The sequence below is a fragment of the Gallus gallus genome, chromosome 5 (assembly GCF_016699485.2).
Source record: "Gallus gallus isolate bGalGal1 chromosome 5, bGalGal1.mat.broiler.GRCg7b, whole genome shotgun sequence".
In the NCBI taxonomy this organism is placed as follows: Eukaryota; Metazoa; Chordata; class Aves; order Galliformes; family Phasianidae; genus Gallus; species Gallus gallus.
This window is the reverse complement of record NC_052536.1, coordinates 23,988,991-24,000,118: the sequence shown is the minus strand read 5'-3', so window position 1 is coordinate 24,000,118 and position 11,128 is coordinate 23,988,991. Positions and strand designations below refer to the sequence as shown.

At 39.0% G+C, this 11,128-nt stretch overlaps 1 protein-coding gene across 1 annotated transcript in view; it reads left to right on the top strand.

The window, feature by feature from the left end:
• INO80 (INO80 complex subunit) overlaps positions 1–11,128 on the top strand; it is a 60,612-nt gene that overhangs the window by 33,710 nt on the left and 15,774 nt on the right. The window contains exons 25-27 of the mRNA NM_001199657.2: positions 1,884–2,024; positions 5,555–5,780; positions 10,662–10,789. Of these exons, the coding sequence (NP_001186586.2) occupies positions 1,884–2,024; positions 5,555–5,780; positions 10,662–10,789 (495 nt within the window). The remainder of the gene's footprint in view (positions 1–1,883; positions 2,025–5,554; positions 5,781–10,661; positions 10,790–11,128) is intronic.

Below are 11,128 nucleotides of genomic sequence, written 5' to 3'. Positions count from 1 at the left end.
GTCTATTCATTGTCCTTAGCATCTCCACGTGTGTATTGATTTGTATATGTTGGTTGAAATTAATATGAAATCTGATCTGTCAAGATGAACCCTTCTCTCCTTTGCTTTCCTCATTTTCTTTGTATAAAACCTTAGGGGTGTTAATGAGTTTAGGACAGTGCTGGTAGCCATAGCTCATACTTGTTTGCAGCCCTGTCTGCTAGATAGGAAAGCCTCCTTCAGCAGTTACTGTTATTGCATGGTTGCAGTAGACATGTACATGCGTGTTTGTTTTAACAGTCCTCTTTGTGCGTGCTTAGCTTTGTTGTACAGAGGTATAGGAGCTATTTTAGAGCCATGCCTGTGTTCTGCTCTGTAACCTTATCCAGGCTTTTCCACATGGGTGATCGATGGCAAGCTGGTTTCCACTGTACAAGAACTGCTTCCAATACTGTCTGCATGTAAAAATAATGCTTTTATTTCAGGTACTTTCTTGGAAGCTTTTTCTTTGCTTCTTCGTCTGTACTTCTAGTACCAGCTATACCTCCTGTATATGGGCCAGGGAAGAAATGGACTTTAACCTAAAGAAGCTCTTCTGTGTCTGACTAATAGCTTACTGTTGCTAAGAGAAGCCACTCTTACTCTTCTCTGACCCTTGGTTTCATTATGTTACTCCCAGCTGCTGGATCCTGCCTCCTCTGATATGTGCCCTTGCAGTCAGATCCCTGAATGAGCCAGCTGCAACAATTTTCTGTCTGTTGAATTTGTTCTCTGATTTTATATGTAGCTGAATTTTTTGTACTCAGATGTGTAAGTTGTCCACAGCTGTGTATCCCCAGCCTTGCACTGTGCACTATGCTATTTCAGCACAGTATGTTTTACCAGGTGATGGAAAGGATCACAGAACTGTGGAGTGGATGAGTGAGGGTTTGTTTTCATCTTGATCCACCTCTTAATGGGCAGACAGTTATGCCAACTAGCAGAAGGGGCTCTGTAAGTGTGGGAGTGAACATGTGAAGCAGTTTCTACTTAAGATAGTGCTACTGATAAAGAGTTGCAGCTGAGTAAGAGCTTGCTTAGGATCATTTTATCCCATGTGGGTCGAGCTTTGGCCAGGGCTTTTTAGTGAAAGTCTACTGTCAGCCTTTTCAGACATCTTATATAGAGGAGCAGATATTCAGTTAGAGTTGGAACTTTTTGCTTGATCACAAGTGACACTGGTAGCAGCGAAAAGATCAGCTTATGTGCTAGCACTGTTTATATTTCATAGGTGATCAGAGCACTTATGTACAGTAAAGCTGTTGATCTCCTTTGTCAGGAGGTTCCAAAGTATTCTACTTATCTCTCTTTCATTTAGTGTAATTCTTATTACACTGTTTTCTTTTGTTTTCTTCTTTTGAACTCTGAACTAATCCAATCAGTGTAAAGATCCGCTGATGTTGTATTGATTTTTTTTAACTAGTGCTAGCCATCTGCTTCTTGTGCAGTGCATCAACATCTGGAAATAGGGCCAGGCATGTCCATGGTAGGCTACTGCTGTGGCTATTTGGATGTTTTCTAATGTTTTTGAGATACTCTGGATATAAACTTCTTAAGTGTGGCTTGATGTTTACAGTTTCAGGCACTGAAATTTTAGAAAATTGGGAGTTCCTGTCAATTAAATGTAGCATGTGGTGATTTTTGGTGCAATAGGATCTGGGGCAGAATAATGTTGAAGCTTTTGGTGCTGTTCACATTTTACTTTAGTGAACAGCTAGAATTGCCTGAAGAAGCATGTTCTGTGATCTTACGGCAGCAAGAAGTTTGCCTCTTAATGTTTGGTTTTTGTTGCTTGTTCCCTGTAGATTGGAGAGGAGTTTTCCTTTAGAAACATCGTAACTTCTCCATTTTAATTTTGTTTTTAGAACCTTGTGTTCAGTAGCCACTGTAAAGCAGTTACTGGCTATTCAGATCATGTCATACATCGAAGGAGATCAGCTACCTCATGTGTACGGTGCTGCCAGGTGACTGAGCTGCCGTCCTTCCTGTGCATAGCCAGTCCACGGGTAAGTCCAAGTGAAGTTATAAATTATATATTTTCTATTGTGTTTTAAATCTTGTTAGAATTGTGTCATAGGAACAGGATGATCTATTGCTTTCTTTTGGTTGGGTAAAAATTGTTGTGAGGATATCCTTTTGCTACTGTATTCTATAGTGCTTTTTTCATAGAGGAAGTGACTGCAATGGCTATTGAAGGGAAAAGGAAAGTTGTGAGATGCACCCAACAGGAGTTATTGTGACATATGTAGATTTCACTTTCTCTCCTAATAACAAAAGCAGTAAAATTATAGAAGATTGTGAGGTAGATTCTTCCCATATAATCTAAGGGGAACATAGGTATGATATGAACGGAATGGAGTGATTGGTGAATTCTCACAACAAAGGGAGCTGAGAACTAATGCTTTTTTGAAAAGGACACTGAGTTTATCTTGTTGCATCAGCTTGTGCTCCAAAAAAGAAACCAAATTGTAGTTTAAAAGGACTGAGTAGAAAGTTTAAGATTTTCTGGATCTTCTGGATATTATTAAATGGTACTGCTTAGGATTGTCTATCAACTAGTAACTGAATTTTGGAATTACTTTAGCTGAAGATTTCTGGGCTGACACAGGGGACCTGCAGAAGTCTGTGGCCATTGTGTTGCTGGATCTTGGCAAAGCTTGACAAAATGTACTTAAGATTCAAATCTGGGTTTGAATCTACCATTTGTCATCATAATAGATAAGCATATCTATAGAGAGTTTCCACCTTCAGAATGACCTTTTGTGAGAAAGAAGGTTCTGACCTATGCTCTTGTTAAAAGATAAATCACCAAACGTTGTTTCTCCTACTCTCATGGATGAACATCAGTTTTGAGGAAACAGCTGAAAGTAAGATAAACATGTGGTGGATGCCACTGTGCTGGGTTTTATAGCATGCTGAGTGAGTTACAGAGCTAAAGTTCCACAGAAGTCTCTGGCTGCTGGGCACATCCTTGGTCCTGCTAAAGATAAGAAAGCTGAAGCTGCGCTCCACCAAGTAGTCAGTATATAGTTAATTTGAGAAGTCGTGTCTCCAGATTATTTTTTCTCTGCCATGTAATTATTTGCTCTTCTCAACTTAAGTTGGTGAATGAAGTCATGTAGATGATATCTCCAAATCAAGAAACAGTAATTAATACCACACCTTATCTTGTATTGCTTCATGGTCGAATAAAAAGGAAAAAAAAAAAAAAAGAAACAACCAGCAAACCCTTTTTTTTCCTGCAGGAAATTAATCTTACAGTTCCAGCTCTTTTTTCTGTACACTATCACATACCCATGATTCCCCTCAATCAGCCCTCTGCTCTTGAGGAAGAATCCTACTGTGAGTGAACAGTAAGAATCAGTGGGGCTTAGAATGAGGACAGACATCTGCTTCAAGTTAGTTTGAAGCAGCAACCGGCCAATAAAATCCCTATAATTTTGAGACATCTTAATACTGTTTATGATGATCCAAAAGCAGTTTAATAGCAGAAGACTCATTACCAGACTATCTGAATGTTATATTCTTTAATCAGCGTTGATGTTATCAATCAAAATGTGGCTGCGTGTATATTTATATGTAGGCATCTGGAGAAGGGAAGATCCTGTTAGGTCTCTGCTTACCACCTGAGTGTTCCTTGAGTTAAATTCATCTGTGCCTTCAGTCCCATGGGCCAGAAGTACAACTGAGTTTTTCAAAGCTATGTATCACCACCCAGTCACAACATAGTGCCTGGTTTGATGACAAGCAGTTACTCCCTTTTCCTTTAAATTCCTTCAGATATCCAAGTAAAAGATTTGTCACTCTTTATGCTTAAAATTGAATTAATTACTTTTGAAGTATGCATTGAATACTACCGAAATACTGGGAAGGGGAGAGACAGGCTTAGAAGGCCAGGTTTGAAGGTAAGGATGAAGAGAGATCCTATCTGATGCTTATTCCAGTAAATAAAGGTACTTGTTTTAGTTGACTAGTGTAGCAAAATGATGAAATGGAAGCACTACTTCTTGTTTCTAGGAATACAAAGACTTTATTTTATGTTTGTTGGAAACTTTTGGCAGGAGTGTACAAGACTTGAAATAGCAAAGAGGACATATTCTCAGAAACTATAGCCTCCTGTTGTTTGACCTGTGATGAATTTTGAGAAGTTAATGGAGCGAAAGAAATAGGAGCATGCGTTTATGTAGCAGCAATTTTGGGAGGGGGGTGGGTAGGAGGTATTGGTGAGGGTGATTTGGCAGTGTAGTTTCCCTTCTACAGGGAATTTTACAGGGAAATACAGGCTATTTGCCTGATCACAGATAGGGCTCAATCACAAAAAGTTGAGGTACACAGAGTTCATCTCAAGGCTGTCTCCTAATAGTGCTTCCTTTAGGGGAGGCATTGCAGATGACCTGTGCTTGAAGGAACGTTCCAGTCTATCCTCTATAGAAATAGGAACTGAAAAGTGATGGCTAATAGCATCCCTTAAAGGAAACAATACCAATCTCTGCCGTAGTTTGCAGTGGACAGCAGTGCTGAGGCAACAAAATTTGAATTTGGAATTGTGAGAGCTTTTGCACTCTTGCACAGAAGACAGTCCCATGCTTGGACTGCAGGTGGCAGTGCAAGACAGTATTAAGTGGTGGAAATGTGTACAAAGCCTTACTTACTGAAGTCCCTTTCACTTTGCAATGTTGCATGCAACTTACAAGACAGCTTGATTTAAAAATAGCTCTCGGCGTCTTGCAAAACAGTGGCTTTGCAATTATTGCTTAGATTTTGTATGCCTTTTTGGTTTTTGTTTCAGTATGTCCTATAATTGTACTTATGAATCTGTTTAAACAAGCCATTGGTCCTTGCAAAGATAAATCTGTTTGTGAAACAAATTTATTCCTATGAAAAGACCATAGGTTTCTATCAAAAAGTTCTTGTCTTATATCTCGTATTTTCAGTTAGCTGGTCCAGAGAGGAGTAGACAGCATCTAAGATATCAGATGGCTGTATTTCAGGTTTCAATTACCCCATTATGAAACCTGTTCCCACATGTTCTACATTCTCCAGAAGTTCAGCTGCTTACTGTTATCATCATTTGTTAACATCAAAACCTATAGATTCCCCTGGTATTTCTTACTATGCAGCTCCGTCTCCATCTTAAAATTTGAAGATTTTCAAAACTTTGATTTCTTCTGTCCTTTTATCCATTTCATTGCTTTTTGTCCCAGTGTAATGTGCTCATTTTCCAGAGTGTTGGGCTTCATGAGAAGTTTGCAGCATAGCTGAATCTACCTGGAAAATGTATAGCAATTGATACAAGACACGGTGTATCAAAAGGCAAATAGTCCATGCCTGGTTATTCATGAGGCTTTTTGTGGGGAGAGAAGATGCTCCATTTTTCCTTATTTTAAACCAGTTTAAGGTTATTTTCCATTTGTACGTGTCAGAAATGATGTGGCTTTTTAAAATTTGAACGAGTGTGAAAGTAACTGAAGTGGGATTTGGGGATGAGGGTGAAGAACAATCTGAACAAGAATGTTGATTACAATTTTACTTACAGGTAACAGCTGTGCCACTGGAGTTCTACTGCAATGATCGAAGTGCAGAATACGAGCGCAGAGCACTAAGAGAAGGAGGAAGTCTTGAAGCAAAGCAGTGTTTGGTCAGTGGAGCCCCTGAGCTAGCAGCTGACTGGCAGAAACAAAGCTCCCAGTTCTTCCCAGAATACCCAGGAGGACTGTTGGGGATCAGGCCTCAGAACGGCTGGTCTTTCATCAGGATACCAGGTGAGTTTGGACAAATAGAGAAGACTTGTTCATATTTCCTGATAAAGTGAGAAGTGTAAATGTAAGCGCGCATCGCTTTTTCCTGGAATTAGGCTAAAATAATTCAAGTTTTACTAGGATTTGATTGCCAGTACTACAGTGACTTTCATAAACTGAGCATGGTCTAGTTGTCAGAAGATGGTCCTGAACAGTGAGCAGAGTTCTGCAAAAAGCGCTAGAGATCTGAGAGATAGCCAAGAGGAAAAACAGCTTACACTGCCAGATCCTAAGTTATTCCCAGACCCTTTTGGGTCAAGGATGTTTGACAGGGGAAGTTAGTACAGTAAAAGGAGAATGGCCTTTTGCTTGCTAGAGTCCGGTTTAAGAAAGTGCATCCTAAGTACATGGAGTCACTTGAAGAACATGCACATTTGTACCTATGTAATAGAGAAACTGTTTTTTCATGAGCTTGCATTTGATTAATGTTTAGTGATGGATTTAATAGTTTCCTTTCTTCAGGAATTCATGGAATCGTTTACCAGTTACTTAGAAGACAAGGAACTAATTAAGGGATAAATTAAGATAGAAGTCATGGACAGAAATGAAAAAAAGAGGATGATGTATAATTACAGAGAGGGCTGCTTTGTCATGAAGAGACTGAGAACTTTGTCAGCAGCAAAAATGTGTAGAGAAATAATGATGGGGAACAAGAATCTTACAGGAGTGAGTGAATAGGTACAAAATTTGATAAATTGCTGTCCAAACACAATAAAGGATTTGTTTGTGAAGCTGGCTTAATTTGGGAACTGCTGGAGCTAAAAGTGGATGAAAAAAGTGGTTTTGTACAGCTGTGTTTTAATTAGATGGAAAGGTGCATTCAAACCTGAACTTACACTAAGAGAAAAGGGCACATACTACAGGACATCTGTGTTTATACATGCAGAAGCAGGCACGGTGTGCTCCAGAAAGAAGAAGCCCGAAGAAGCCATTTACAAGGTTGAAGACTAGCAAGTGTAAAATAGAGCTATAGGTATGAAGGTCCACGGTAAATAGGTGACAGGAGCAAAGGGGAAACCTCTCTCTCCTAACCCTGATCTATCCTCTTCCAGCCTCAGTGTTCCCAGTGCCCTGGCAGCAGACTCAGCTGCGATCACTGTGGGAATCTCTTGAGGCTTTTCCTGTTCTTTGAAAGAAAAATGGTCCTGGATTAAATGGCAGGAAGTGTCTGAGTCCTTTTAGCATCGATAAAAAGCACCGGCCTCACTGGCTGTTTACTGTGAGAGCCAGCTAGCTCCTCACTGACCCCATTGTGCTGCACAGACTGTCGGGAGGGGATCCAGGGGTGTCAACTGGAACCCAGGCTTTATCTCTCTTTCCTCTGCATTTTGCATGTCCAGAGGCAGTTTTTCTCATTCTTCAGAGAGCAGTGAGCTCGGCTGCAGTCATAGGCCAGTACTCCTGACTGGGGTTATTTTGAGTCATAATCTTTTCTACCTGTTCTTCACTGACCATAGGAACCCAAAGTTTCACCTTGTTGATAATTATTGTCCACAGCTGGAGGCAAGAACTTTTTTTCAGACTGAAAGCCACAGGGTGGAATTTTACAGTTGCTGTCCTTTTGTTCTGGTTGTCATTTAATGTCTGTCATACAGTGCTGAAGAAGAATAAAAAAACAATGTGCCTTGAGGATTGTTCTTTGAGGTGCAACCCAGGACCTCATCACCTGAGTGGTTCAAACTTTTGAAAGTTAATTTGATTATGCTATTAATATATACATAGTTGTCATTGAGAGCTTTCACTGATAATTAAAACTATAGAATTGCAAATTATGAAAATCTCATTTAATAAAAGAGGCCATTTTCTTACTCCGGGGTAGGAGAGAGTGAGAAATAGCAATAGGAAAAACTAGAGATGGAAGACACTTTTAAAATAGTTTTGATGTTTTCCAACCATGGGGCAGTAAAATATTACATTTTTTGTTAGGACTTTACACGGTCTGTCCTTTGGAGCACTAGGTGGCAGGCTTTAAGCATGCAAAAACATGAGTTTGGAAAACACAGTGATATCGAGATAGCACACTGAAGTTTTTTAGGCTTATAGTCATATGGTTTTCTCTTCCAAAGATGGCAGATTTTTTGTTGTTGGTTTTGTTTTGCTTCCCTGAAAAAGCTTTCTCATCAGTGTGGTCTGCTCAGATGCTGAGATGTTAGACAAATTATGAACAGTTAACTTAGCTTTTCAGACTGTAAAACCATCTGTAAATAAATTCTTTTAATTTGCATTCTATTGCAATTCAAAAATAGTGACTTATGTAATGGAGTCTTAAGGTGCCAGTAGCAAAGGATGTGCATCACTCTGAGTTAACAAAACTTAGTTCTACCTATCATGCCTGTCATAGCTAAACGGAAGCTTTTTACTTCTGGAAACATGGAGTATCAAACTGAGTCAGTCTACATTGACTGTTGGTTCTCTCAGTTTCCTTCCAGACAAATGGCTTTTGGTTGATGATCATGTTAGTTTGTCATGCATATCTAGACTTTTCATGTTACTTAAGTCTATTTAATTCATTCTGAAATAGCAGGTTGGTCAATTAGAATAAAATCAAAATGTTGTGACTTTATTATTTAATGGGAAGAGTAACATATAATGTAAAGAGCAAAGATTCCTAAATAACTGTAACTCATTCCCATTTTTTCCCTAACTGCCAAAGTTAAAACTTTGGGTTTCCTTAGAGGAATGTATGAAATTATTAACTCATTTGTATGCAGTTGAGACTGAGCTCTATTCTAGGTTTCAGAATCATATACTCCATTGTAGCTAATATAAATGCTAGCCTGAGCTGTAGTCCTGAGTTTTCCCTACAGTATCTACTTGACACGCCCCTCCAGTTGGTGAATTCCATGAGGTAGTTGGTAATGATTCAAGTAATGATATGGTACTTTCTCCTGGCAAAGCAACAAGATCACCATCAAATGAGATTTTTCTTTATGAAGGGAGAAGTAAATAAAATGAAACAGTGAGCATCTAGATAGGCAGAGAAGCAAAGATGAGCAGAGCTTATCTGTCTCAAATTTTTAGCTGGTGTAATGCAGAAAGACTGCTATGCAGTTAGCAATGGAGAAAGCACCCACAGCACTATCTTATAGTGCAGATATAATAGCTAATAGTTCTAAGTGACGTTGACATTTCACAGTGTTTTGAGTTTCAGAGCACAATGCTGTGGCTTCAGCTTCTGATGTCCTGGTACAGATTCCAGTAATTCCAGCATCAAGCCCGTTCTTTACATTTATACTTAGAATATAGTTTTTCTAGAGATCTTGATTGGAAAGACTCCACCATATTTCTGGATAAAACTTGGGCTCATTGGTTTTTGCTTCACTGTTAGGAGACTAAGGAGAGAAACATGCTCAGTTTTTTACTTAAGTTACTGGATATTCTGTTAATGTAAAGTTCTCTTCTGTTGTTGAAAATTTTTGGCCAAAAGAACCTTGCATATTGCCAACTGGTCTTTGAAAAATTGAAGTGGATCAATTTTTGGAACTCCCTCACTGCAGGAAAAGTGAACATTTTTTTTTTTAGTAGGGCTTCTCATTTTTTACAGCTTTTCATAAAATGATCATAAACCTCATCATGTTATTTCAAAATGATCTTTTGAATTATATAGAAGGAGAAATACTTCTGCTTTTTCTCAGTAGATATGTGGTTGTACATGCAAGAATCAAATTAGCCCTCTGTGACGCATCGCTGCACTGCTCATGAACTTTGTTGGGTGCGATGCTCATGAGCATTTTTAGGAGCAGTGTTCTCCACTTACAATCTGTATTCATCTTTTCCACGAGTATGGACTTGGTTTTAGCTATACTAAAATGCATTGTGCTCAAATGAGCCAAATATTTTTTGCATATGCCATTTGTTTGAAATACTGTACAGGACTGTCAGCTGCCTCACAGGAAGCTGGATTTTCTTCAGACCATCAGTTAATTTATTCTGTGCAACTAGAATTTTGAGAAGCATTACCTGCTGGATGCACTGAAAATATTTGGACTCTGTACTAGCCTGTATCTGCAATTGTCAACTTTTTGTTTTGGCTGTAAACCTAAGTTCAGACATGCCAAAGAATAAAGAATGATCAGTGGTCTTTCCAACAGACAGTTTTTTGGGAAGAAAATGTCTATTCATCCTCTTTCAACAGTAATGTATTGTTTACTGAAGTTTATGTAGAGAATGTACAAACAGGAAGATCTCCTTCCTGAAAAATACTTCATAAGCAGTGCTGAAATAGAGAGGACGTGAAGTATAAAATCTGCAATGATTTACAAGGCTGCCGTTTGGAAATGTTTCTTAAGCAGAAAAAAAAAAAAAACATGGAGGGTAGGAAAGAGAAATAAAAGTTAAGGCAGTGCTGTGAAGGGGCAGTTATTTTACAGTGACCTACAGAACTGCTTTTCAGCTTCTGTGTTGGTGATGAGTTTGATTTTGAAACCAGGTTTGTGAAGAATGAGACTAAAGCTCAGCAGTGGGTAGCAGCAAATGTCCAAAGGACAGCATTATAATGTGGGAAGGGAACTGTAAAGGTAAGTTACGCTCGTTAGTTAGGATTGATCCTCAGAAGAAAGAAATGACTGTCCAAAGAAGAACCGTGTCACTTTTCATGAGCAGATCAATCTGTGATGTAATTTTGCCAAGTGGATAAGTTCACGTAGTCCCACCCCAGCAAACAAAAGTTACTGTCAGCAGCATGATCATGGGTGTCAACCAGGGGGATGTTGCTATCTTTTTTGTTGCCACTCATTGCTTCAGGAATTAGAATGCTGTGAAGTGCTAGAAAAACTTAGAATTTACTTAAACCGTTACTTGTAGCTATTTTGACCATATTACTTTTTTTCTGCCATTTTTTCTTAGACAAGGAGAGTCTGATCACCGACAGTGGAAAACTTCATGCTCTTGATCTTCTGTTGACACGGCTGAAATCTCAAGGGCACAGAGTTCTTATCTATTCTCAGATGACACGGATGATTGACTTACTGGAGGTAAGAGAGCTGTAGCCTCCAGCTGAAGGTGCAAATTTAGTAGAAAATACAAAAATTTGGATGCAGCAAGTCTAACTTAAAATGATTACACTGAGGGTTCCTCAACAAATACATTAATGTGAGTGTGTAAGATCTGCTATACAGAGGTAGACTGAAGGTCTGGCTTCTTGTCAAACTTCCAGCAGTGTATGGCACGGATGGTTAGGAGAAGATGTATAAAAATAGTGATGCTTCACAGTTATTCTCTATGTCCAGTATTTTGCAGCTTGAGGGCTTTTTGAGCCAGGTGTGGCTTCTGTATGAAATTTTTTAGTTACATCTTGACGTAAAGTCCAGAAG